Source organism: Dasypus novemcinctus, chromosome 23 (genome assembly GCF_030445035.2).
Source record: "Dasypus novemcinctus isolate mDasNov1 chromosome 23, mDasNov1.1.hap2, whole genome shotgun sequence".
In the NCBI taxonomy this organism is placed as follows: Eukaryota; Metazoa; Chordata; class Mammalia; order Cingulata; family Dasypodidae; genus Dasypus; species Dasypus novemcinctus.
The window spans coordinates 18,248,058-18,275,753 of record NC_080695.1 but is presented as its reverse complement, the minus strand read 5'-3'; the positions used below and the strand labels follow the sequence as shown (position 1 = coordinate 18,275,753).

The 27,696-nt window shown below is 44.3% G+C and overlaps 2 protein-coding genes across 4 annotated transcripts in view; both read left to right on the top strand.

The window, feature by feature from the left end:
- BCL7B (BAF chromatin remodeling complex subunit BCL7B) overlaps positions 1-1,966 on the top strand; it is a 28,218-nt gene extending 26,252 nt beyond the window's left edge. Inside the window, exons 5-6 of the mRNA XM_004452135.5 lie at positions 553-632; positions 888-1,966. Coding sequence (XP_004452192.1) covers positions 553-632; positions 888-980 — 173 coding nt within the window. The 3' untranslated portion in view covers positions 981-1,966. The remainder of the gene's footprint in view (positions 1-552; positions 633-887) is intronic.
- A 13,985-nt stretch (positions 1,967-15,951) lies between these two features.
- The window catches only part of BAZ1B (bromodomain adjacent to zinc finger domain 1B), a 77,617-nt gene continuing 65,872 nt past the window's right edge, over positions 15,952-27,696 (top strand). For 2 of the 3 annotated variants that reach the window (XM_058285923.2, XM_071211177.1), the window contains exon 1: positions 15,952-16,517. In XM_058285923.2, the coding sequence (XP_058141906.1) occupies positions 16,411-16,517 (107 nt within the window). In that variant the 5' untranslated portion in view covers positions 15,952-16,410. Of the gene's footprint in view, positions 16,518-16,875; positions 17,931-27,696 lie in introns of those variants that run through there. The other variant, XM_058285924.2, reaches the window with a different exon arrangement.

The window sequence follows — 27,696 nt, the reverse complement described above, 5'->3', positions numbered from 1 at the left end:
CCCTCATTTGCATCCCCTGTTCTGTGACCTGTTACCAGGGGGATGACAGAATAGAGCTTGTTTCCCTGTGGAGGATGCCAACCATAGTTAATATTTACTGTGTGCTTACTGTATTCGCTGTGTGCATACTGTTCTCAGCCCCTTACGTGGGTCATCTCAACTGATCCCCAGATAACCCTCTCACGAAACTGAAAAACTGGGTTAGACTTGTGATGGTTGGAATGACAAGATGAGCTGCTTCATCGACCCCAGTTAGTTGTCTGCAGAATAGACCAGACTCTCCAGCCTGGCATTCACGGCCCTCCGTGATTCGGCCATATCTTACCGCTCTCCCGTCGTCAACTGTGGCTCCACAGCAAGGCTCCAGAGCCCAGCCCTGAACCTTTCTCTTACTCCTTGTAAATGTGGGTTCCCGGGCCCGCGTTCTTGCTCTTCCCTGAGTTGCCTCCACATGACTCTTAGGAAAGCTCTCCCTGGTGGAGACAGAGGGTCCGCAGGTATTTGCGGCCTCAGAAAAGCCCTGCAGTTTGGCTGACCTTGCTGCTTTTTCAGAGCCCTCCCTGCCTGCCTCAGAAGTTGCTGACGAACCTCCCACCCTCACCAAGGAAGAGCCAGTTCCACTAGAGACGCAGGTAAGAAGGTTGGTTTTCTCAGTTTCTAAGAAAAAAGTAAGGAGTCCGCTGATGTGAAATTGGATCTGTGGTGTGGAATGTGCTGGAGGGGGGGTGATGGGGGAGCTGCAGGGGGAACTGGTTTCTCCCAGTTGTGAGGTTGGGGAGCTTGGGTTATCTGTGAGAAGGCCGAGGGAGGATGGGGAGAGGCGGCTGCCGTGCCGAGGAGGGACAGAGGAGAGACGGCCTCTAACCCCGTGCCCTGGCTGCTCCTAGATTGCTGAGGAAGAGGACGACTCAGGAGCCCCGCCTCTGAAACGCTTCTGTGTGGACCAGCCCACAGTGCCGCAGACCGCGTCCAAAAGCTAGCAGCTCCGGGGGCGCCTCGCCTCCTGGCCCCCTGCCTCTATTTATTGCATTCTGGTTCTGGCCGTGCTGTGTTGCTGGGATAAGAGCAAGCACTGGGGTCCGGCGCCTGCACGTACAAGCCTTCTGGGCTGGAAGGCTGGCCTAGGACTCGGGCTGGTACCATCACCTTCCTGCCCTGGCACCTCTGTCTGCTTGCTTCTGAGAAGAGGAGCGCTCATGTCCTTTTTGCACCCCACGTAGGCTAGAGCCTTCGCTGTCCCAAGGCTCATCTGTCACCTCCAGGTAGCAGTCTCTGCTCAGAACCTTTGGGCTGAGCTGCTGGTGCTTCTACAAGAGGAAAGAGATGTGGAAGGCGCCCTCTAGTGAAGAGGGTGCCTGGGTTACTTGAACTTGAATGGAGACCATAGATTTATGGATTTCGCGTATGGCTAGGGGCCCTGCAGGCTGTTGTTGGAGAATGCCTGAGTGGAGATTTGTAGGTAGAGGAAGGTCTCCTCCAGGAAGGGAAGGGCTTTTCTTCAGATGGGATGAAAGCCCATGGAGACTTCTTGCTGTCTAGGCATTGCTTCCGCCTGTACCTGAGGTTGCCCTGCCTCTCATGGGTTCACTAGCTGCTGGCAGTCTGTTGTCCTCTGCCGTAACCGTCCCCTTCTCCCAACACCCATGTGCACACAGCTGTCTCTTTTTCCACATGTCCACTTCATTCCAGCAGTCCTGGCCTCCTGCAATAGCCCCCCACACTCCTGCCACAAACTCTGCCCCAGCAAGAATTTGAGGTTCTGACAGCAGTACCCACCCCCCACAGTACTCCTTCAGCTCAGACTTTCTAGAAGTTCCCTCTTCTTTGAAATCTGCATGTTTAATTGAACTTTGTGATTTTATTTTTTGTTTCAAAAAAAGTTAAAAAATGGAAATGGGCAACAGTGAGTGAAGACATATTTTAGCACTGAATAGAATATTTTTAAAATTAAACTATTTGAAATATGTCTTGTTGGTATCTGAGTGCTTCATTTTTAAAGATTGGGGGGCAGAGATTGGGGGGCTGGCTGGGTGTTCAGGGAGTCACTGTGGTCTCGGTCTAGCTGGTTTGGCTGCTCCCACAGAGTGCAGTTTCTGATGGAAATGATTTGGAGACTTCTTTAGAAGGTGTCAAGTAGTTGGAATTACACTCCTGTTCCCCTGTGCACTGAACACAAACCACAAACCAATGATGTCTTTTCCACAGCTCCAGATCCTCAGGAGGGATTCATGACTTTCTTTTTTTTTTTTTTTTAATTGTGGTAAAATACCTATAACATAAAATTTGAGATGTTAACCATTTTAAAGTGGCATTAAGTTGTGCAACAGTCCTCACTATCTATAGTTCCAGAACTTTTTCATCATCCCAAATGGAAACCCCAAACCCATTTAGCAGTCACTTCCTACCCTTTCTTCCCCCAAATCTCTGACAACCACACATCTCCTTTCTGTCCATGAGTTCCTTTTTGTTCTGATTCCTCAGGAAAATAATACAGGCATGGTTGAAAAGGATTCTACATTCTATATGTACAAGGATTTCATTTCAGGATTATATTCCCCAAAGTGATTCCTCTCATTTCTTAGAGGGTCCACTGAGGCTCCAGGTATCTCGGATGAGACTAGAATCTAAGTTCTGCGGGACTGATGGGTCATCCCCAGCATGTTTAAGAATTTAACATAACATATACTTTATAAAGTTGTCAAATGAACATTACAGATACTGGAATTACTGTATGTGGTCCCTAAAATAAATGGTTTAATGTGTGTTTAAATAAAGGGCAGTATTGAAAGTATAATGAAGGCATAAGAGACCATAAGGCAGATTTGAAAAAGAACCAAGTAGAATTTCTATAAATGAAAAACAGAATTACTGAAATAAAAGGCAAGCAGAAGAGAAAAATAACAAGGGTTGCTAAGCAGTTGGCGTCTGTGATTACCGTATGACCAGGTGGGAAGAAGAAGAAGATCAGGAATGCCATCCCAGAGGGGTCTTGCCGTGGAACTGGACAGTCCGTGCTGGAGCCAGGCCCACAGGCGAGCGTGTCGGACACTGAGAAAGGTGCACTAGAAACCACTCCTCCCTGGCTCAACTTCCCCTTTCCTACCACTTCATAGATAACACAGGCTAGCAACCTCTATCACCATCCCAGAATCTTGATGGGCTAAGAGTTAGGAGGATGAGAAGAAACAGAAAAAAGGAAAAGTCAAGGACTGACCATAAGTTAATTGACAGGTAACTGGTAAATTCCCTCTGGGGAGTGCAGGCCCAATGCACGTGCCCATTGGAATCCCTCTGGAAAGTACATTGCCTGCCTAACTAATAGGGGTCAACATTAAAGAGCAAGAGAGCTTGAATTCTGCACAAGAGGACTTTGGAGTATGGAAAAGGTGAGTGCAGGAATTCAGTTTCTATGCCTAAGTTACTCATCACGTATGAAAATGACATTTATTTTGCAAATGGTTGTTGGAAACAACCGGGTTTTCTGGAAGGTACGGCTAGTAGATGCTTGGCCTTTGCCTTTAAGGAGCTTATAGACTGGTGAGGAACCAGCGCCGGAGGGTGGGGAGGGTAGAGGACTGCTAGGGGCTGGGCCAGGAAGGAATCTAGGAGGCTTTGCAGTCACAGAGGGCTGTGCAGAGGAGGTGACGTTTGAGCTGGGCCTCAACTGTCTAGATGTGAGGAGATGAGGAAAGTCTTCAGGGCAGAGGGTTAGCATGAGCAGATGTCTTGAGCCAGTGAAGCAGGGAGTATGTGGAGGGAGGAGCCAGCTAACAAGGTTTCTCTTTTTTCCAACTTTTTATTTTGAAAAATCAAAGATAAGGAGTTACGAGACTGATTCAATAAACTCGTGCACACCTGTCAGCTAGATTCACCAGTTACTAACATTCGCCACATTTCCGTTGGACTTCAATAAGTGTTCTTGTTCTTATCATCATGGCACTTTACCCCTAAATATTTGAGTGGGTATCTGCTAAGAACAAGGTATTTTCCCAACATAACACAGGTATCATTATCACACCCAAGAAATTTAACAATATAATAATATTACCTAGGGAAGTGGAAATAAATTAAAAAAATATTACCTAATGGAAATATATTCGAATCTCCCCAGTTGTCCAAATAATGTCCTTTACAGTCATTCACCGGCCTGCCGCAGCTCTCTCTCCAGTACGGAATGTAATGTAGGATGACACATGTACTGGGTTCAATCCCCAGTACCTCCTTAAAAAAAGAAACCTTGGCAAGAGTAAGGAAGTCTAAGGGAGGTAGTAGAGAGATTGAGGTCAGTTTGTGGTGGGCCTCGAAGATCAGGCCAAAGAGTTTGGTGTGGGGAGCCTACCACTGGGAGCCATGGAACAGGAGAAAGACATGTTTTAGCAGCAGCGTGCCAGATGTCATGGAGGGGAGGAAGGGAAGCAAGGAGACAGGATGGAGTGACATTACATACCTGATGGCTTTGCCCATAATGAAGGCCTGAAGTAGGATGCCGTGGGGATGGGGAGAGGGGGAAACAGTTCAAGATTTTAGGCATATAGAATTAAAGTTACCTGTTGGCCTTGTGGCTGCACAACTTAGAAGAGAGGTGAGCGCTGAGACTGCATGGTTGAGAGGAAGATGGGACCTTTAACAGAAATGAAAAAACAGTGCAGGGAAGCAGATGTGGCTCAAATGATAGAGCATCCGCCTACCATATAGAGTCTAGGGTTCAAACCCAGGACCTGGCCCATGTGGTGAGCTGGCCCACGTGCAGTGCTGCCATGGGCAAGGAGTGCCATGCCACGCAGGGGTGCCCCCACGTTAAGGGAGCCCCCACGTGCAAGAAGCACTCCCCGCAAGGAGAGTGACCCGTGCAAAAAGTGCAACCCGCCCAGGAGTGGCACCGCACACACAGCTGACTCACAAGATGATGCAACAAAAAAGAGACACAGGTTCCCGGTGCCCCTGAGAATGCAAGTGGACACCGCAGAACACACAGCGAATAGACACAAGAGAGCAGACAATGGGAGGTGGGGAGGAGGGAAGAGAAACATAAAAAAATAAAATCTTTTTAAAAAAACAAAAAACAATGCAGATGGTGGAGGGGAGGGGGATGACGGACTGTGGGCTTGGGATGTTTTGAGTTTGAGGAACCAACAGGACAGGCAAAAGGGAAAGGCCAGCCGGAAGCTGGAATTGCCTAAGCAAGTGTTGTGTCAGCATCTGTAAAGGATGGGTATGTGGCAGGACATAGCTCTCAGGACCCAGGCCACAAAAACCGGCCCTGCTGACAAGCTCACATCATAAAACTACCCGCTGGGGGCCTGCTGAGGGAAAGACACTAGCACCTGTAGTCACCACTATTAGCGGAATGTTCTGGGTTCTGGGTTTCTAGATTCTTGGCTTCATTGCAAGAAAGAATTAAAAAGTGAGCACAATATTGAGCTTATTAAGAAGACAATATCAAGTTTATAAGGCACTTCAATGTATTTACTAAGAAACGAGAAAAAGGAAACAAACCAAGACATGGGCGCAGGCGTGCTATGGGCTGAGACATGCACGGGCCCTGGGGTAGGCCTTTTTCAGGCCCTTCTTCCTCCCCCTTCGCATGGTAAGGAGGGACCCAGCTACTTGCTGTCCTGATTGGCTGTGTCTTTCTATCGTCACTTGCCAGCTTTCAGGAGACCAAGGGGGAGGCCTTTCTGTTTGGAGTTATCTGGGGCTCCTTTTGAGCCCAGGAGTCTCAAAGGGACATTGTGACCAGTGTCTTGGTGTGCTTTTTGGCTGTAGAAGTTACAGTTGTGTTCTCAAGCAGCGGCCTTCCATCAGGGGGTTTCCAGGTGGGGTCTCGTGGCTAGAGGGTCCCAGCTGTTACGGGTTATTTCTGACCAGCCGCTTTCTCTCCTTCCCTATACTAACCTGCCTCACCACAGCTGAGTGAGCGGACAGACCCCGCCAGATAGGTAGAAAGTCTGGTGGAGACACCTGGAAACTACAAATTTTAACCTCTGCCCTTTTTTATTAATTTGCTCATTCAAATGTTGGGAGAGGGGAGCGGATGTAGCTCAAGTGGTTGAACGCCTGCTCCCCATGTATGAGGTCCCAAGTTCAATCCCCAGTACCTCCTAAAAAAAACAAATAGTGGGCGAGAAAACTTTGAACAACAAATTCTGCTAAACTGAAAATTTTTTAAAAAAACTTGTAAGTTCATTGAAAGGGGATGTAGGTTGGAACAATCAGTAAAAGGCATCAGGAAGAAAATGTAGGCTTCAGATGCATAGAGAAGAAAGAAGTACAGGGAAGCGGACTTGGCCCAGTGGTTAGGGAGTCCGTCTACCACATGGGAGGTCTGTGGTTCAAACCCCGGGCCTCCTTGACCCGTGTGGAGCTGGCCCATGCGCAGTGCTGATGCGCGCAAGGAGTGTCCTGCCACGCAGGGGTGTGCCCCGCATATGGGAGCCCCACGCGCAAGGAGCGTGCCCTGTAAGGAGAGCCTCCCAGCGCAAAAGAAAGTGCAGCCTGCCTAGAAATGGTGCCACACACATGGAGAGCTGACACAACAAGATGACGCTACAAAAAGAAATACAGATTCCCGAGCTGCTGACAACAACAGAAGTGGACAAAGAAGATGCAGCAAATAGACACAGAGAAGAGACAACCGGGGCGGGGCAGGGCAGGGGGGGAAGGGGAGAATAAATAAATAAATCTTTAAAAAAAAAAGTACGTTTCTGGTGAGGGGTAGGGATGAGCACAAAGCATTCTGGGAACTGGGAGGAAGTAGTCCACGTGGGGCTTGCTGGGGATTAGGAGCCCTAAGACTGGACCCAAAGAGTCAACTCAAGTAGACTGAGGGGTTTTGCAGGCAACTGGAGTCAATGAAAGTTTTAGAGCAGGCAGGAAACTGACAACTCAGTTTGCCCGTTTTTGTTTGTTTGTTTAGTTTTCAAGATCTATTTTGTTTATCCTCCCCCCCCCCCAAGCACTTACTGTCTGCTCTCTGTGTCCATTTGCTGTCAGCTTTCTGTGTCTGCTCGTCTTTTTAGGAGGCACTGGGAATCAAACCTGGAACCTCCCATGTGGGACAAAGGTACTCAATTGCTTGAGTGACCTCACCTCTCTGCTTTTTTTTGTCTTTTGTTGTCATTCCTCTTTGTGTCTCCTCGTTGCATCAGTTCACTGCACCTACCCACCGTGTCTGCTTGCTGTCTTGCTTGTCTTCTCCAGGAGACACCAGGAACTGAACCTGGGACCTCCCATGTGGTAGACGGGCGCTCAATTGCTTGAGCAATATCTGCTTCCCTGTTTTTTGTTTGTTTTATTTATTTCTCTCCCTTTCCCCCACCCCAATTGTCTGCTCTCTGTGTCCATTTGCTGTGTGTTCTTCTGTGACTGCTTCTATCCTTATCATCAGTGGCACCGGGAATCTGTGTTTCTTTTTGTTGCGTCATCCTGTTGTGTCAGCTCTCCGTGTGTGCAGTGCCACTCCTGGGCAGGCTGCACTTTCTTTCGTGCTGGGCGGCTCTCCTTACGGGGCACACTCCTTGTATGTGGGGCTCCCCTACATGGGGGACACCCCTGCGTGACACGGCACTTCTTGCACACATCAGCACTGTGCATGGGCCAGCTCCACATGGGTCAAGGAGACCCAGGGTTTGAACCACAGACCTCCTATGTGGTAGGGAGATGCCCTACCCATTGCGCCAAGTCCGCTTCCTGTTTGTTTTGTTTTTGATATCTTCTGGCCAAGGTGTCAAAATCTTGTGTTAATCAGCGCATTTTTGCAAGTTTGACCCATAGAAATGGAGGCTATCTACCCAGCAAGGTCACATTAAAGTTTATTTCTTATAATGTAAATCTAATACTTAACCACTATATATTATTTCAATCTGAAAAACTGATTGAAAAATACAAAGAAGATAAAATGAACCATAATTCCACCTCTCCAAGATAGGCATGGCTCTGTATTCAAGGATCCCCTTGTTAGCATCGCCTTGTTGCTTCTGGGGCTCCTGTTGTTGGCTAGGTTCACACCACTCGACCTCCAGCTTCCCCCTCCTTCCTCAGTTCCCCCACAGAATTTCCAGCTGTGTTCTGGATGGTTCTACAGGGATTGAATCATTCCACTGTCAAGACACATGCAAGTCTTAATCCTGTGGGTATGAACCCATTTATATATAGGACCTTTTGAAGATGTTATTGAAGCAGGGTTGGTCTTAATTCATAACACTTGGGGGCCTTATAAAAGGAGGATGTTCAGAGGCAATCAGGAAGGACAAGCCTGAAGTCAGTAGAAGGCAGAAGTCAAAGAAGCAGGAGATGAGAGGGCACTCTCTATGTGATGCAAGGCAAGGAACATCAAGGAGTGTGGCAAGACTACAGACCTCCAGAGAGCTTGTCCTGTTGACACCTTGATCTTTGACTTCTAGCCCCCAAACCATGAGACAATAAATTCCTCCTGTCTAAGCCAATCCACTGTATGGTATTTGTCTTAGCAGCCCTGACAAATGAAGAAGAACCTCTAGTTCCTGTGACTGACACCCAAAACCCAGCCCACTACTGATTCTCCCACCTTAGATCCTTGCTTTCCCTTCAACACCAGGGCTAGAGTATAGTCTGGCAGTCCCAGTCACTGAAGTAGTTAAGGTACCTAGTTCTCATGTGGAATTTGATGCTTTTTTGTTTGTTTGTTTAAGGAGATACTGGAGATTGAACCCAGGACCTCATACTTGGGGGCAAGCACTCAACTGCTAAGCTACACCTGCTCCCCTCGATGCTCTTTTGTAATGTCAGGATTTTTTTCAAAAACTTGTTTTGGGGGCCTTACTCTGCTGGTGCCTTAAATGTGTGTGCTGCTAAGTACCTAGCTGTACAATGTCCATCCATTAGTCCCCTGGTCTATGCCTCTCAAACCTTCCTTGCCCTCCTATCTCTGCCAATCTTGTTCCATTGGAAGCCACTAACATCTCTGCCATGATCTACTGCAATTCCCCTTTTTTTTTAATTTAAAAAATTTATTGACGTATAGCACACATACATAAACATACATAAACAATAAGCATATAGTAAAAGTTGTGAACTTAAACAAACATGCATAACATCATACAGGGCTCTTATACTTCACTCTACCACCAAAACCTTGCATTATTATGAAACATTTTTAACAAATGATGAAAGAGCATCCTCAAAATATTACCACTAAGCTAAGTGTCTTACTTTTGGTATATTTTTCCCCCAACCTACCATATTATTATTTTTTATATCATTCATACATGAACATACATAAACAATAAGTGTATAGTAAAAGTTGTGAATTTAGAAAGCAAACATGCATAACATCATACAGGGGTTCCATACATCAATCCACCACCAACACCTTGCATTGTTGAGACATTTTTTTACAACTTATGAAAGAATATCATCATCATCTTACTAATAACTATAGTCCATATCTTACATTTGGTATATTTTTCCTCAACCCACCCTATTATTATTTTTTAAAATATTTTTTTATTACAGACATTGTGAATTTACAAAACAATCATACTCATGTGTAGAATTCCCATACAACACCCCTCCATCAATACGCCCCACCATGGTGGAACATTTGATTGTGAGATAATATCATCAGACTATTACAACTAACCATGGTCCATAGCATACATTTGGCACACTTTTTCCATACTCCCCCATTAGCATCTTTGGCATAGATGCATGACTATACTTCTGTTAACCACAGTCCATAGGTCACTCCAATTGTGTTTTTCCTATGCTTCTCCATATTCCCACTACCCTGCAATAGTGATGTACATCTGCTCTAGCTCACAAAGGACGCTCTTGCATCTGTACCATCAACCACAATTCTCATTCACCTCTAGGTTTACTGTGTTATTCAGTCCTAGGAAGTGTGGGCGGCGCCATTCCTCGGCAGGCTGCTCCCTCCTTCGTGCTGGGCGGCTCTCCTTATGGGTGCACTCCTTGCGCGTGGGGCTCCCCTATGCGGGGGACACCCCTGTGTAGCACGGCACTCCTTGCGCGCATCAGCACTGCGCATGGGCCAGCTCCACATGGGTCAAGGAGGCCCGGGGCTTGAACCGCGGACCTCCCATGTGGTAGACGGACGCCCTAACCACTGGGCCAAAGTCCGTTTCCCAGAATTTACATCTTAATGATATTTACTCTTTCAATCCATGAGCATGGAATGTTCTTCCAATTATTTGGATCTTTTTGGTTTTCTTTTAACAATGTATTCTTGTTTTCTGAATACAAGTGCCTTACATCCTTGGTTAAGTTTATTTCTAAGTATTCTTTTAATCACTATTGAAAACGGATTTTTTCCCCTGACTTCCTCCTCAGATTGCTCATTACTAGTGTCTTTTTTCTTTTAAAGACATTTATTTATTTATTTTCCCCCCTTCCCCTTCTCCTGCCCTGCTGTTTTGCTGTCTGTTTTATCTTATCTTCTCATTTTCTTCCCTCTACGATTTACCAGGATTCACTCCTGGGGACCTCTGATGTGGAGAAATGTTCCCTGTCAGTTGTACCACCTCAATTCCTGGTTTCTGCTGCACTTCACCTTGATTCTATCCCCTTGTCTTTCTTTTTTCTTTCGAAGATTTATTTTTTATTTCTCCCCCACATCCCATTCTGTTCCCCCTATTGTCTGCTCTCTGTGTCCATTCTGTGTGTGTTCTTCTGTGTCTGCTTGTATTCTCTCATTAGGTGGTTCTGGGAACTTATCCTGGGACCTTCCAGAGTAGGAGAGAGGCAATTACTCCCTTGCACCACCTTGGCTCCCTGTTCTGCTCCGTCTTCTTATTTTCTCTCCTCTGTGTCTCTTGTAGCATCATTTTGCTGCGCCAGCTCTCCGCCACGGCCAGCACTCCTGTGAGAGGCAGCTTTCTTGTGTGGGACCGCATTCCCACACAGGGCAGCACTCCTGCGTGGGGCCACATTCCCACATGGACCAGCACTTTACATGGGCTAGCTGGCCATGTGGGCCAGCTCGCCCTTACCAGGAGGCCCTGGGCATCAAATCCTGGACCTCCTATATGGTAGAGAGAAGCCCAATTGGTTGAGTCACATCCATTTCCCTTGTCTCTCTTTTTGATGTCCTATCATCTTGCTGCATGACTCACTTGTGTGGGCGCTTGCTGACCATGTGAGCACTTGCACAGGCACGGGGTCACCACATGAGCACATGTGCTCACCATGCGGGCACTCGCCTGGGCATTGGCTTGCTGCATGGGCACGCTTTCTCTTCTTCTTTCTCTTCTTTACCAGGAGGCCTCAGGGATCGAACCTGGGGACTCCCGTATGGTAGGTGGAAGCTTTATCACTTGAGCCACATCTGCTTCCCACTAGCGTCTTTTAAGGTCTATTTCATCTAAGTACAGCCACTCTGGATTTTAAAATGATTTTTGTTACTTCATGCATGGAATATCTTTTTGCAGTCTTTCACTTTCAATCTATTGGTATCCATGGATCTAAGGTGAGTCTTTTGCAGACAGCATATAGATGGCTTATATTTTCTTATCTTTTCTGCCAGTGGGTCTAAGGTGAGTCTCTTGCAGACAGCATATAGATGGCTTATATTTTCTTATCTTTTCTGCCAGTCTGTGTTTTTGATTGGGGAGTTTAATCCATTAACATTCAATGTTATTACTATAAAGGTAGTCCTTATTTCACCCATTTTGACCTTTGGGTTTTATCTGTCTTATTTTATTTTCAGCACTCTTTGAGACTCTGTTACTTTTGCTGATATAATCTTCATTTCTAGATTATCTTCCAAGCCTCTCTCTCCTGTCTTTTCTTTCCAGATTGTAGCACACCCTTTAGTATTTCCTGCAAGACTGGTTTCTTTGTTGTAAACTCTCTCAGTTTCTGTTTATCTGTGAATATCCTAAACTCACCTTCACTTTTGAAAGACAATCTTGCTGGATATAAGAGTCTTGGCTGGACGTTTTCTCTTGCAGAATCTTAAATATATCATACCTCTGTCTTCTTGCTTCCATTGTTCCTGTCTGAAATCGGCACTTAATCTTTTTTTTTTTCCTCTCCCCTTCCTCCCCGCCCCCTGTTGTCTGCTCTCTTATCCATTTGCTGTGTGTTCTTCTGTGTCTGCTTGCATTCTCAGTGGCACTGGGTATGTGTGTCTCTTTTTTGTTGTGTCATCTTGCTGCGTCAGCTCTCCATGTGTGCGGTGCCACTCCTGGGCGGGCTGTGCTTTTTTTGCACTGGGCAGCTCTCCTTGCAGGGTACACTCCTTATGTGTGGGGCTCCCCTACACAGGGGACACCCCTGCGTGGCAAGGCACTCCTTGTGTGCAGCATCACTGCATGTGGCCCAGCTCATCACATGGACCAGGAGGTCCTGGGTTTGAACCCTAAACCTACTATATGGTAGGCGGATGCTCTATCAGTTGAGCCACATCCGCTTCCTGGCACTTAAATCTTATTGGGTATCCCTCATATGTTATGCATTGCCTTTCTCTTGCTACTCTCAGAATTCTCTTTACCTTTGGCATTTGACTTTCTGATTAGTATGCATCTCAGAGTTGGTCTGTTCAGATTTATTCAGATGGGAGTATGCTGTGCTTCTTGCACATGGATATCTATGTTCTTCAATAGGTTTGGGGAATTTCCTACCATTTTTTCTTCAAATATTCCTTCTGCTCCTTTTCCCTCCTCTTCTCCTTCTGAGATACCCATGACATGTACGTTTGCATGTCTCTTGCTGTCATTTAGTTCCCTGAGACCTTGTTCAATTTTTCCATTCTTTTGTATGTTTACTTTCAGAGGCCATGTCTTCAACCTCACCAATCCTTTCTTCTGCTTCCTCAAATCTACAGTTATATACCTACAGTGCATTTTTTTATCCCCTTCCCCTTGCTGCCTGTACTCATTGTCTGCTCTCTGTGTCCATTTGCTGCACTTTCCTCTGTGTCTTCTTGTCTTCTCTTCTTGTCTTCTCTTTAGGAGGCACCAGGGACCAATCCTGGGAACTCTGATGTGGGAGAGAGGCATTCAATGGCTTGAGCCACCTCAGCAACTTGGTTTGTTTTGTCTCTCATTGTCTTCCTTCTGTGTCTCTTTTTGGTTGCATCATCTTGCTGTGTTAGCTCATGGTGCAGACCACCTCGTCTTCACCAGGAGGCCCAGGGAACCGAATGGTTACCCATATGGAAGATGGTAGCACAATCATTTGAGCCACACCCACTTTCCTCCAGTGTATTTTTAATTTCATTGATTGCACCTTTCATTCCCATAAGATGTGCTATTTTTCAATGTATGCTTTCAAATTTTCTTTGTGCTCATTCAATGTCTTAATATCCTTAATCTCTTTGGCCATCTCACTGAATTTATTAAGGAGATTTGTTTGAATATCTCTGATTAGTTGTCTCAACTCCTTTATGTCATCTGGAGGCTTATTTTGTTCCTTTAACTGGGCCATATCTTCCTGTTTCTTAATATGGATTGTAATATTTTGTTGGTGTCTTGGCATCTGGTTTACTAGATGTATTTATTCTGGATGGAGTTTCTCTCTTTAGTTTAGGTCTTTCTTGCCCTTTCTCTCTTGTATAGTAGGAGCCAAGGATGTAGTTGGTGCTGTAAGCTGTGGAGGCTCAAGCTGCCCACATTGCTCCATGTACCGATGAAGCTTCTCCTACCTTTCTCCTTTGCCAGGGGTAGGGACAGAGTCACAGCTGTGTGGAATACTCCAAGTCATACAGGCCTAGACTATAGTTGCCCAGAGAGACTGATGAAGTTATGCCCTTCTTCCTCTTTCTGGGGTGGGGCTGCAGCTACAGATGTGGGCAGCAATCTATGCTGTGCAGGTCCAAAATGACTGCAGTTGCCCTAGTAGACTTCCGACTATTTAGTCTGTACCAGTCGAATGTACCTGCAGTTACCTGAAGAGTCTGGTGCAGGTCCCACCAGCTTCCTCCCTGCCAGAGGTGGGGTTGACACCTAGGCTAGGGCTGGGCTGCAGTCTGAGCTGGATGGAAAGAAGCTGGTCCCTAACAGCACTGTGATTTTCAGTCCATCCCATTTCCCCTCATGCCAGGGGCAGAGTTAAAATTGCGGCTACCAGTCTCTGGCTTCAACAAATTCAAACTTTAGCTGTTCTCTGGTTTATACTTTAGTCAGTTGATTTTACTAATCAGTAGCTGAAGTTAGTCCCCAACTGTCTCTTCCTGGTTTTTGGGAAATGGAGCTTCCAGTTCCAGTCATAGAATAGTTCCCAAGGCAGCTTGTGCTGCCAGTGGAGGATGGGCAGTGGCCTCTGGGATGTGGAGTGCTCTACTTATGAATCTTCTCTGCAGATGGGCAGTCTCTCCCTTCCCTTCTTCCAAGGATGTTACAGGTTGTTCTTCTGGTCTCCTGGAGCCCCAAACAGGTACTATAGATAACTCTGGAGGGATGATTACTAACTGCCCTGTAGCACGAGCTGACTCTGGGAGCGCCTTACTCTGCCGCCATCTTGTTGGTTGTCTAGTTGCAATTCCCTTTTAACTGGTCCGCTATCACTTCCTTTGCTACACTCATCCCCCCATACTTTCTGCCTCAAAACTCCCATGTGTTAGCCACACTGTCCTAAACTTACTAAAGTCTTTGCCCTGCTATGCCCCCTGCCTTCAGTGCTCATCCCTCCTCTTTCTGCCTGTTGTGATGGAATAAATGTATTTTCCATGTAGAAAGAACACGTCTTTTTGGGGTCCAGAGGGTGGAATATGGTGGCGTGGAGCTATACATCCCAGAAAACATGTTCTTAAACAAATCCATTCCTGTGGTGGTGAACTCATTGAAAGTAGGAATGTGAATTCCTACCTATCTTTCCACAATCAACTCTTATCCTCTGAGAAGGCTTCTTCGACTTCTCTGGGAAGAAATGATAACTGGAGGAGGATGAGCTCCCTTCTCTGCTAGGTGAGCAAAGGAGACTTCCCAGAGGTAACAGCCAACCTAGAATTTCCCTCATAGAGAGGCAGGATCTCCTTGGGGTGAGAAGAGGAGGTAAGGGTCTGGCCTTGGCAAGGGACACCTAGCAGTCCAGCCCAGTTGGAGAACAGGTTGGGAAAGCAGGTTCCAGGCTCAGATGGTGATGATCTTTGTACCAAGTGAGATAATTTAATAGGGAGAGAATTTAATGTGTGTTCCTGGTCATGCTGGATATCCAAACAGGTATTTGGATTAAGTGGGTGCAGCCTATTTGGAGAAGTAGCTCAAATGTCCTCACCCTCTGGGCAATTATTGCCGCCTTCTTACTGTGCACTTCCTAAGCGCTCACTATAAAGAACTGAACGGATATTTTAAGGCATTCGAGTCGTAGTATATTTGATACACCCTTTTATGCATTTTACCAAGGAAGCGTCTACATTACTCTTTCCAGCAAGCCCCTTGAGTGCTCAGAAACGATTATAACCCAGATTCCAATTACACTGTTATTCAGAACTAGCTAACTTTGGGGTGAGCAAAGCTGGGTGGGTCTCAAGATGTCCTTCTGCAAAATCTTCGCTTGGAGAAGGTCTTGGGGTTACTTCCCGCCAATCCCTTCTCCCATCCCAGCCCAACTCCCGCGTCCCGGGCGTGGCCCACCACGGCGCCTTTAAGAAGGGGGCGGAGCACCAGAGGAAAGACAAAGCCCCTGGCCGCGCGCTCCCCCTCCCCCCTCCGGCGCACCACACGGACCGTGGTGCCCGGATGTCGGTGTCGCCTCGGTGACAGATGGCGCAGTGTCTGTATATGTGATGGGGATTCTCTGGCCTGACCCCCTTGAGTTCTCAACCTCTCAGTCTCCAATTGTTTTCTATTTTCAACTCCCCTGCTGGAAGCCTGCACGCCTGTCACCGGCACTTACATAACGTGACCTTTCACCTCTTCATACTGCCCTCTGGTGCGCTGCAACCCAACTACGCAGCCGGGGACAGGGGGTGGGAACTCAAGCGCAGAGCGGCAGCTGCCCTAAGCCAATAGTATGCAAGCACTGACCAGCTCTCCGCCTGTTGGAGTATTCGGTATCGGCGCCACGAGGGAACAAGTTAGTGTGTGAGCTGGCCGGGCCGAGGGGAGGAGGGGAATCTCCCGCCATTTTTCAATAATTTCCTCCGGTGCCGCTAAGGAGGAGTCGTGACTGCCGGGCTCCGGGGCTTGGGGCGAAGATTGGCCGAAGGCTGCTGGGCGGCGCAGAGGCGTGCGCGGGAGTTCTGTGCCTTCGCATTCTGCTCCATGGGTCTCGCGCGGCGGCGCCAGCAGTGAGGGAGCCGGAGTTCGCGCCGCCCTCTCACCCCTCCCCTCCCCCAACCCACCCCCGGGAGCGCGGCGCTCGCTCCGGCCGCCGGGCCTAGTGTTGCGCCGCCGTCTCGCCAAGGAGTCGCCACCGCTGCTGCCCGGGCTGCTGACGAGGGCGCCCCGGAGAAAGGCCGCCGCCGCGGCGATGGCGCCGCTCCTGGGCCGCAAGCCCTTCCCGCTGGTGAAGCCGCTTCCCGGGGAGGAGCCGCTCTTCACCATTCCCCACACTCAGGAGGCCTTCCGCACCCGGGAGTATCCTTTTCCCCGCGCGCCGGCCAGGCCGCCCGCGGGGTGGGGCGGGGTGGGCCGGGGGTTCGGCGGGCCACGCAGCCCCGCGCTTTGGCAGCTGTCAGCGCGCCGGGTCCCGGCGGGCCTGCCGCGGGGCCGGAACCCGCCGTTCCGATGGGGTGCGGGGCGCCGGCCGGGCCTGGGATTCGGGTCCATCCAGGCCGCCCGGAGCCCTGCGCGCTCTGTCCAGCCACTCGGTCCTGGGTTCACATTTTGTCTGTGGGCCTCGCAGACGAGGAGCGACCCCCGAGTTGGCTGTAGGCCGTAAGCACGGTTTCCTTTGATCTGCCTTTTTAAAAAATTTTATTTTAATTTACTTAAGTTTTATGAAATAGTATTCTCTTGGCCTCGCGGATCCAGCTCCTACAAGTCTTGACTGCTTTTTATCCTCATCTCTGAGCGGGCGCCTCTATTTTCTCCTTCCAACTGGACTGTAGGCTGACGATGAACTGACAGGACTGAGAGGCACAAAACCAAGAATGGATTTCCAGACCTGGGGAAAGGGAGGAAAAGTTAGGTTGGAGTGAAGCACTTTGGGAGGAACTGGTTGATGCCTTCCTTTTCTGGGCATTGCAGGTTTGAAATTTTGAAAATTTAGAAGGAGACTGGTATTTATTTTTAAACCAAAGCATGCTTTAAGTTTTTCTGGCTGTATATTAGGAACGTGGGACTATTTTATGTAGGAAGCTTCCTCTCTTCTAATCAAATAGTTAAGGTTTCTTGCACAAGTATAGACTTTTAATGAAAAGTTTTAATGGATGCTAAATGAATCCTTTTTGAAGCTTCAGTGCGAAAAAAAAATTCTGAACTAAGCTTTCCTAGTGTATTGAAAGTCTCAAGAGAGAAAGCTAAATGTATTTGTTTTATCCGTCCTTTCCTTTTGGAAGGACTTGATCTCTTAGTTTCCGCTTGCTTGCTTCTTGTAGGGGGAGGGCTCCTTGTGAGCGATTTCATTTCTCTTTGATCCTTACTTTAATGTAATTTTTGTTTGTTTTTGTTGTTGTTAGGGGGTGCCGGGGATTGAACCTGGGACCTCGTACATGAGAAGCAAGCGAACTACACCCACTTTGCTAATGTCTTTTATAGGATAGTCTCATTCTTATTTGAGTGCAGTTTTTGAATGTTGGGGTTTAGAAAAGAGTCCATGCTGTAGGAAGGCTCTTGAAGAAATGTAACTATAGCATCTCCGAGCTGAAATGATCTTGGGGATGGTGGGGCCGGTGCCTCCCGGATACTTGAGGTTGACTTATTTAAAGGACACAAGCTCTGTTAAGTAGAATCCAGTAGTGTAGAATCCAGTGTTCTTCCTACCTCATCTCCGGAAGTAAATCAAGAGAACATGGAATGCTACTCCTTTGGTTTTAGTTCATTTAAATGGTAATCTACTTTTTGTCTTAGTAGATACATTTCATTTAAGGGAGTGGGATTTACAGGGTGTTAAATTGTGTTCTTTTTCTTGTCCCATTAAGAATTTTGGAAAGTTTTGGAGAACTTCTTTAGCTCTACTAAATACAGTATTATTCTAAAGATACTTTACTTCCTTCTTATAATATTCCAAAACATCATTGGAGTGAAAATTTACTTGTGGAAATCTGACACATCCTTTTCAAATGTCAGTTATCTTTTGAGCAGTTGGTGATTACACACACCTATTATTAATGGATCTTAACTTTTCAGCTCCAGTTCTTATAGAGAATAAGAAACATCCAATAGATAACAGACAAGTTCCAAGTCTTTAAGTGATACTGAACCATATGTATTTTAGGGCTGGCAACACAGACTTTTGCATATCGTTTAGTGAAATCATTGAAATGTAATTATATATATGAGGAATTTCTCTTGATAGTTGAAAATTGAAAAAGCTGAAACTTTTTAAGTGGTATTTAAAAATCATTTTTTAAATTTCCCCTAACAGTATTTAGAACCTTTATAACAAAGGAGCTCTTTTTTTTTAAAGATTTATTTGTTTACTTTATTATTATTATTTTTTATTCCCCCCTCCCCCAGATGGTTCTCTTATCTATCTGCTCATTATTTGCTCGCCTTCTCCAGGAGGCCCTGGGAACTGAACCTGGGACCTCCCACATGGGAGGTGAGTACCCAACAGCCTGAGCCACATCCACTGCCCCAGAGTTCTTACATTGGAGTTCTTACGTTGTATTACTGATTGGGGGCAAATTGTTCCCTTGGGAAGTACCGCAAGTGGAAGCACTTTGAGAATGGTTTTTAAACAGTTACACTGTTTGGTTGACAGGTTGGCATATTTCTTTATTAGGTTATTAGTGGTTTCATAGAGGAGACAAGTATGTAGTTGGGTAAAAGCTGCATTTGAAGTGTTATTTCCAGTTCTTGATTTATATTTACAATTATGTTTTAATAGTATTTGAGACTTTAATTTTCTCCTAATACCTGCTATTTGATTGCATATATACTTTATAGCAGATTTGTATTCTATTTTATTGTCTTATTTTATTGTAGGTTGATACGTTTTTGAAGGCATTACATGGTACCATTACAGTGGTAGTGTTGAATGATGCATGCATTTAATGACTAGTATTATATGTTACATATTTGATGATTATGTTTATTGTACTTAAAACTTTGAATCTGTGATACATTACTCCAAAGAGTAGTATCTCAGACAAGACATAAGATGTTAGTTGGAAAAAACTTAACATTATCAGAATCAATTCTTGATGTGATTATTTAATAATATGGTGATGATATACTGTAACTGTATTTAAGTCCAGATGGCTTTTAAGCAGGAACTGAGGCTAAAAGCTGCCTGCTGTAGAATAATATTTTTGTTGCATTGCTTCAGCCGTTCTGTTTCCTAATGCTTAGAAACTAGTTCATAACCTTTGTAGCATTAATATACATGTGGCATCAATGTATGAAAAGTTAAAGGTGATGCAATGTTGAGGGATATTAAAATATACAGGTAATCTTGTGGTTCTAGGGAAGAATGCCTAGACCATATTTTCAGAGTTGAGCAGCTGTAGAGGGAGTTAAGTTGTATTTGCAGGACAGAATTTTACTGGACAATTGGAATTCTCAGTTTTTAGGTTGATTTTTATAATTTAATTTCTTTAAAGTATCAGGTTATGCCAGATTAGGGTTGTTTTTGACTTAATGATAAACTCGTCTAAAGAGAGAAAATAGGATAAAAAGCAAATCTTGGGTTGACCTATTTGCTACCATCTCACTTAGAACTCTTTGAGTTACATATATGCTTTTTTTTTTTTTAAGATTTATTTATTTATTTATCTCTCCTTCCCCCCCACCCTGGTTGTCTGTTCTCTGTGTCTATTTGCTGCGTCTTTGTCCACTTTTGTTGTTGTCAGCGGCACGGGAATCTGTGTTTCTTTCTTTTGTTGTTGCGTCAGTTCTCTGTGTGGGCGGTGCCATTCTTGGGCAGGTGGCACTTTCTTTCACACTGGGTGGCTCTCTTTATGGGGCGCACTCCTTGCGCATGGGGCTCCCCTACGCAGGGACATCCCTGCGTGGCAGGGCACTCCTTGCTCGCATGAGCGCTGCGCATGGGCCAGCTCCACACGGGTCAAGGAGGTCCGGGGTTTGAACCATGGACCTCCCATGTGGTAGGCGGACGCCCTAACCGCTGGGCCAAGTCTGCCGCCCCATATATGCTTTTTTAACCTCTATACTTGTCTGGGCCACTCCCTTACAGGCTATCAGGAACTATACTGAGAGAAACAATCCTTACAAGGCTGAAAAAAGATCAGAGATCCTACATACTGTGGAAAGGAGGGTAGTCTTGAACTCATGAAAAAGTATAGTCAAGGATTTAAAAATATCTTATTTATAGCTTATACAACCTTTGGAGAATTGCTTTGACATTTTGTCGGTAATTATATGTGTAGCAGTCGCTGGAACACTCATTTACTCAGTAGTTATTTGAGAGTGAGTGATTTATTTCAGTAACTTAAAATCTGAAATAGGATTTAGAGGCAGCTGTCTGTATCTTTCTAATGGCTTTGCCCTCCCTTTGGTATTAATTTTTTCCCCTGGTTTTCTCTTAATTAATGTAACAGCTACAGTAATACCCGTTGTTAGGTGGTGGTGTTGGGAATAGCAGTTTTAGACTTTTGAAATAAATCTAATTTAGCTGACGAGTCAATTAAACTTTTTATTGTGGTAAAATATACAACTTAAAATTTCCCATTTTAGCAACCTTCAAGTGTACATTTCAGTGGCATTAATTCTATTCAGAACGTGCTACCATCTTCACCATCTGTTACCAAAACTTTTCCATCACCCCAAACAAATTGCACACATTAAACATTAACTCCCCATTCTCCATCCCTCCACCCCGGGAACTTATAAATTACTTTCTGTCTATAAATTTGCATGTTCTAGTTATTTCATGTAAGTGAAATCATACAATAATATTTCTTTTGTGTCTGACTTTCACTCGCATGATGTCTTCAGAGTTTATCCATGTTGTAGCATGTATCAGAAGTTCATTCTTTTTATGACTGAATACTATTCCATTGTATGGATATAACACATTTTGTTTATTCCTCTGTTGGTGAACATGATTTACTTTTGCCTTCTGGCTATTTGTGAATAATGCTGCTATGAACATTGGTATGTAGGTATTTGATAATTAAAAATTTTGAATTTATATAGTCAGAGGGCATTTGTTCTGAGATTTAATTGTAGTTTATGGTGTTGTCCAATAGAAATAAAAAGCAAGCCATATTTAATTTAAAAATTTCTAGTAGCCACATTTAAAAGAAGGGAAAACAGGTGAAATTAATTTTAATACTTTTTTTTTTTTTTAAGCGTTACTGGGGATTGAACCGGGACTTTGTATTTGCAAAGCAGGCACTCAACCACTGAACTACACCCACTCTGCTAATTTTTTTTTTAAGAGGTACTAGGGATTGAACCCAGGACCTTGTACATGGGAAGGAGGCATTCAACCACTTGAGCTACATCCACTCCCTTCCCACTAATTTTAATATTTTAAGTCAGTATATCCAAAAGATTTCAATATATAATCAATATAAAAAATTATTGTGGGAATTCACATTCTTTTCTTCATACTAAATCTTTTTTTTCTTTTGTTTTGTTTTTTATTTCTCTCTCCTCCCCCCCCCCAGTTGTCTGTTCTCTATGTCCGTTTGGTGTGTGTTCTTCTTTGTCTGCCTCTGTTGTTAGTGGCACTGGGAATCTGTGTCTCTTTTTGTTGTGTCATCTTGCTGCATCAGCCTGTGTGTGTGCAGCACCATTCCTGGGCAGGCTGAACTTCCTTTCACGCTGGGTGGCTCTCCTTACAGGGTGCACTCTTTGGACGTGGGGCTCCCCTACGCGGGGGGCACCCCTGCGGGTCACGGCACTCCTTGTGCACATCAGCACTGCGTGTGCGGGTCAAGGAGGCCCGGGGTTTGAACTGTGGACCTCCCATGTGGTAGGCGGATGCCCTATCTATTGGGCCAAGTCCGCTTCCCGTATACTAAATCTTTGAAATACACTGTGCATATCACAGTTTGAATTAGCCACATTTCAATTAGTTCTAGGACAGAGTTTTAGAACATCTGAATTTAATTTATTATGGACATGTCATTTATGAATTTGTCTGAATTTTCTTGTGCTTATTTCATTTTCATATTTTTGGGAGAAAAGTGTTTTGAAAGTTATTTTAAAAATAGCTACCTATTTTAAATAAATAAAACTAGTTCACCAAACAAATCTGCATCATCCACTTTTTGAACAATTGCTATCTCTCAGGTACCATGTTGAGTTCTGGACACAAAGTTGAATAAGACAAGGACTTTTTCCTCAACGAGTTTATAATTTATTTGAAGTGTCAAATATAAGGTCTGTTGCAATAGACTTGTTTCTGTCTTCCTATTTGGGTTTTGCAGACTGAATCCCTTTTTTTTTTTTAACTTTTAAAAATGACATTTTTCTGGTGACAAGTGTTTATTTAAATTTTTTTCTTTTTAAAGAAACTTTAGATTATGTACATAAATGTTACATCAAAAAACACTGGGATTCCTATATACCCCGGCCCTCCTGCTTCAGTTTGTTTATTTTTTTATAGGAGGTACCAGGGATTTAACTGTGCTACACCCCTTCCCCAGACAAATTTTAAAATACAGGAAAAAAAAAAAAAAAAAGAAAAACCACTGTATTTTGGTATTACAGATGGCAAATATTTTTAAACACAATCAGGTTTATCCTTTCATTTTCTCTACATTTTCAGTTGTCTGTCTATGCTTTTATTTTAACTTTTTAAATATGTTATTGGCCAGGATAACATGTGGTGTTACCAGTGTGACATACCATTTTGTAAATGTCAAACTGATGCCTTTTATTTCTCATTTCCTGATTGATTTTTATGACTCTTTTAACAAAATACATTAGCACACTGGGTTTGTTGTTTTTAGGAAGTAGTTTTTGATTCTTCTGGAATATAACTGCTATTGTAGTTTTATCCTGAAATTGTAGCTTGGGTTTTTTTTTTTCCTCTAAAAATGTTCACTTTTTTGTGATCTAGTTTTACTGCCTACAAAAGTTTAATAATTTGTGTGATCTTCTAGTTTATTTTAAAAAGGCCTGAAAATAGTTGGTTAAAACAGTGTTTCTATTTCTCTTTTTCAGAGATGTGCTTCTTCATATTTAACAATTTTTTCTTCTTTTAGTCAACATTTGAGTGTATTTTTGCCAGCCTTAGTGCTCGGGGTCCAATGATGTCTGCCTTCGATAAGTTTAGCCTAGTGGGAGAGAGGATTTGTAGTATAATAAAACAGTAGGATGATGTGGGCTGTACAGAGCATTGGTGGAACACTTACGCTGTGTGAGAAAATTACATTTTAAAACAAATGATTATTCAGAACTACTAAATCTCAGGGATTGTGTTAGTCCTTCGAGATAAGGTAGAAAATAAAATAGACATAGCCTGAACCTTCATCGAGGATAGTCTTTTGAAGGAGGAATTGGAGATAACCCCTAAAACTCATTCAGTGGCTTATAACAATTGTGGTTTATTTCTTGCTCATATATGACATCAGTGGCTCTGCTCTGTGTTTGTTATTCCAAGACCCAGGCTGGAGAAGCAGTCCCTGTCTGTGACATACTTTTCTAGCGGTAGAGAGAAAGAGCTGTAGGAAACCATAATGGCTTAGTTTTTTTTTAAATTGCAGATATATATAGATGAACATTTCTCATTTTAACAGCTTCCACTAATTGCTTTCTTAAAAATAGAATATTATTGAGTATATTATTCATATATGAACATATATAAACAGTATGTACAAAGTAGCAAAATTTATAAATTTATGATAACAAATATGTATATCATCATACAAGGCTCCCATAAGTCTCCCCACTACCAACACCTTTCATTGTTTTGAAACATTTGTTACAAACTATAAAAGAGTATCATCAAAATATTACTAAGTATAGCCCATACCTTACATTTAGTATATTTTCCCCCAACCCATCCAATTATTAATACCATATATTAGTATTATGTATTTGCTATCAGTCATGAGAAAATTGGCTATTTGTCCTGTTAACCACAGTCCATCAGCCACCACTGTATTCCCTGTGTTATACAGTCCCATGTTTTGTAAATGTCCATTCAAAGTTTACACTCACTGGCGGTCATTTTCATCATAGAATTGCACTGTCATCACCTAAGTAAATTTTAGAACATTTTTATTACTCCATGAGAAAAAAATCTCATATCATCTTATACTTAAGCTTCTGCCTAGAAGTGTCATATATTACTTACGCTCGTATCTATTGGTCCCAGCAAGTTAAGCCCAATGTCAGTGGGGTGGGGATGTACCTTTCTCTTTAAAGGAGGCATTGCAATGCACATGGCCATAGGTGGAGATATAGGATCCTCTTATAGAAAGGAGATGAATATTTGGAAATAGTAAGGTAGTCTACCATATTTGAGGATTCCGGGAATGCTTCCTGGGAAAAGGTATTTTTAGGTTGAAATCTAAAGGTTGATTAGAATTTAGTTAGATGAAGAATAGAGGACTGAGTTCTTGGCGAGGAGTTTGAGTGTGTGAGTTTGAAGTTTCTTTTGAAAAATGGAAAGGGATTTCTTACGGTTGGAGTGAAGTTGGAATGGGGATGGGGTTGGTTAGTGGGAAAAGAAACAGAAAAGGGTTGCATCATGTAGATCCTATTGAGATAAGCCCAGAAGTTTGGGCTTTGCCTTAAAGTTAGTGGGGGTTGATGAAAATGTTCAAAAGGGAAAGAGCTCAATTATAATTGTCTTTTTTTTTTTTTTAAAGATTCCTTCCCGCCCCCCCCCCCCCCTAGTTGTCTGCTCTTTGTGTCCATTTGCTGTGTCGTCTTCTGTGTCCGGAATCTGCATCTCGTTTCATTGCGTCATCTTGCTGCGTCAGCTCACCATGTGTGCAGTGCCATTCCTGGGCAGGCTGCACTTTTTTCGCACTGGGCAGCTTTCCTTACAGGGTGCACTCCTTGTGCATGGGGTTCCCCTACGTGGGGGACATCCCCATGTGGCATGGCACTCCTTGCATGCATCAGCACTGCTTGTGGGCCAGCTTGTCAAATGGGTTAGGAGGCCCTGGGTTTGAACCTTGGACCTCCCGTGTAGTAGGCGGACCCCGGTGTGTGTAGTGTAGTGTCATTCTCTGGTATAGAGAACCCTGGAAGAAAAGTAAATGTTTTTGACTGGGAGAGAGGAGGAGGGGAGAGTGAGGAGTTCAGTTTGGACAGTCTTTTATTTTTTTTAATTATAAAGTTTTTTTTTTGTTTTTTTTTAAGGTTTATTTTCCCCCCTTACCCTCCTCCTACCCTGCTGTTTTGCTGTCTGTGTTGTCTTCTCTTCTCATTTTCTCTTCTCTGGGATTCACTGGGATTCAATCCTGGAGACCTCTGATGGGAAGAGAGGTTCCCTGTCAATTGTGCCACCTCAGTTCCTGGTTTCTGTTGTGCTTCACCCTGACTCTCCTCTTGTCTCTCTTGATGGGTCGTCATCTTGCTGCGACTCACTTGAATGGGACACTTGCGCTGGCACTCGCTCACCACGCAGGCACGCTTTCTCTTCTTTTTCACCAGAAGGCCCCAGGGATCGAACCCAGGTCTTCCCATGTGGTAGGCTGAAATTGTGTCACTTGAGCCACATCTGCTTCTCAAAGTTTTTCTTTTGAAATACTTTGACTTACAGGACAGTTTAAAAAAATGATATAAACCTCAGAGAACTCTAGCATACTGCTATCTCCCCAGATACCCACATCCACCAGTTTTAACATTTTGCCACATTTGCTATATCATTTTGTCTATCCATCAGTCTGTCAGTCCATCTGTTTGTCATTTGGTCTGTGCTTGTCCATCTGTTTTCCTGAACACTTCAGTGTAGGTTGTATACGTCATGCTCCTTTAACAATTAATACCGCCATGTGCATTTCCTAAGATAGGAACAGGAATATTCACTTACATAACCAGTTATCAAGTTTAAGAAAGTTAACACTGATATAAAGCTTAAGTCTGTATTCTGTATTTTTCATAAGTCACAATAATGTCCTTTTTTTTTCCTTTAAAGATTTATTTTTTATTTCTCTCCCCTTCTCCCCCACTTCTCTCCCCCCACCCCCCGCCCCAGTTGTTTGTTCTCTGTGTCCATTTGCTGTGTGTTCTTTTGTCTGCTTCTCTTGTCAGTGGCATGGGAATCTGTGTCTCTTTTTGTTGTGTCATCTTGCTGTGTCAGCTCTCCATGTGTGTGCGGCACCATTCCTGGGCAGGCTGCACTTTCTTTCGTGCTAGGCAGCTCTCCTTACGGGGTGCACTCCTTGTGCGTGGGGCCCCCCTACGCAGGGGACACCCCTGCGTGGCATGGCACTCCTTGCGCGCATCAGCACTGCGCACTGGCCAGCTCCACACAGGTCAAGGAGGCCCGGGGTTTGAACCTTGGACCTCCCATGTGGTAGACAGATGCCCTATCCACTGGACCAAATCTGCTTCCCAATAATGTCCTTTTGAGCCTTTTCTTTTCCCTTATTAAAGTCTATCCAGGATCATGTATTGCCTCTAATTGTTATTGTTTCTTTAGTTACGCTTTCCTTTTTTCCTTTTTTTTTTTTTAATTGTAGGAATGTACAAACTTTCCCATCTCCTCCACCACTTCCAAGCATACATTCAGTGGAATTAATCTCCTTCACAGTGTTGCGGTACCCTCACCACTTTCCATTATTAAAACTTTCCCATCTCTCCAAACAGAAACCTTACAACCATTTTGCATTAACTTCCCATTTTCCCTGCTCCCATCCCTGTCCCCACTCCCAGTAGCCTGTATTCTAATTTCTGTCTCTATGACTTTGCATATTCTCTGATATTTTCTTTGTACTTGCCATGGGGCTTAAATTTAACATCCTAAATCTGAATCATCTCATTTGCATTGATACCAACTTAACTTTAGTAATAAACACAAAGTATGTTCCTATATCCCTCTGTCCTCCAAATTTGGACTTTTCTTGTATTGCGTTACTTTGGGTATCCAAATAGGATATTAGAATGCTATTGGATATCTAGGTCTGGAGTTCAGAGAGAGAAGATTGAGCTGATCCTAGGAGTTATTGAAGTTGTGGGAATGGATGAAGTTACCCAGGAGGAGATTGCTGTGATTTTCAAATGAAGCTGAGAAAGATTTGTGGAAGAGACTTTCATAATTTTAAACATCTTATTCATTAAATAAATATTTAACATTCAAATGTATTTTGTTTGGAAAAGAAAATTCCCCCTTTTTTTCTTTTTGGATTTTTTTTGGAGGGTACTGGAGCCGGGGATTGAACCTGGGACCTCATATGTGGGAAGTCAGTATTTCAACCACTGAGCCACATCACCTTCCCTTCCCTTTTTTTCTTTTTCTTTTTCCTTCCCTTTTTTCTTTTTTTTAAAGATTTATCTTTTTCTCTCCCTTACCCCCATGTTGTCTGCTCTGTCATCTTGCTGCATCAGTTCTTTGTGTGTGCCACTCCTGGGCGGGCTGTGCTTTTTTCACGCAGGGCGGCTCTCCTTGGGGGGTGCACTCCTTGTGCATGGGGCACCCCTACACTGGGTGCCCCTGCATAGCACAGTACTCCTTGCATGTGGCTGCACTGCACGTGGGCCAGCTCACCACACGGGTCAG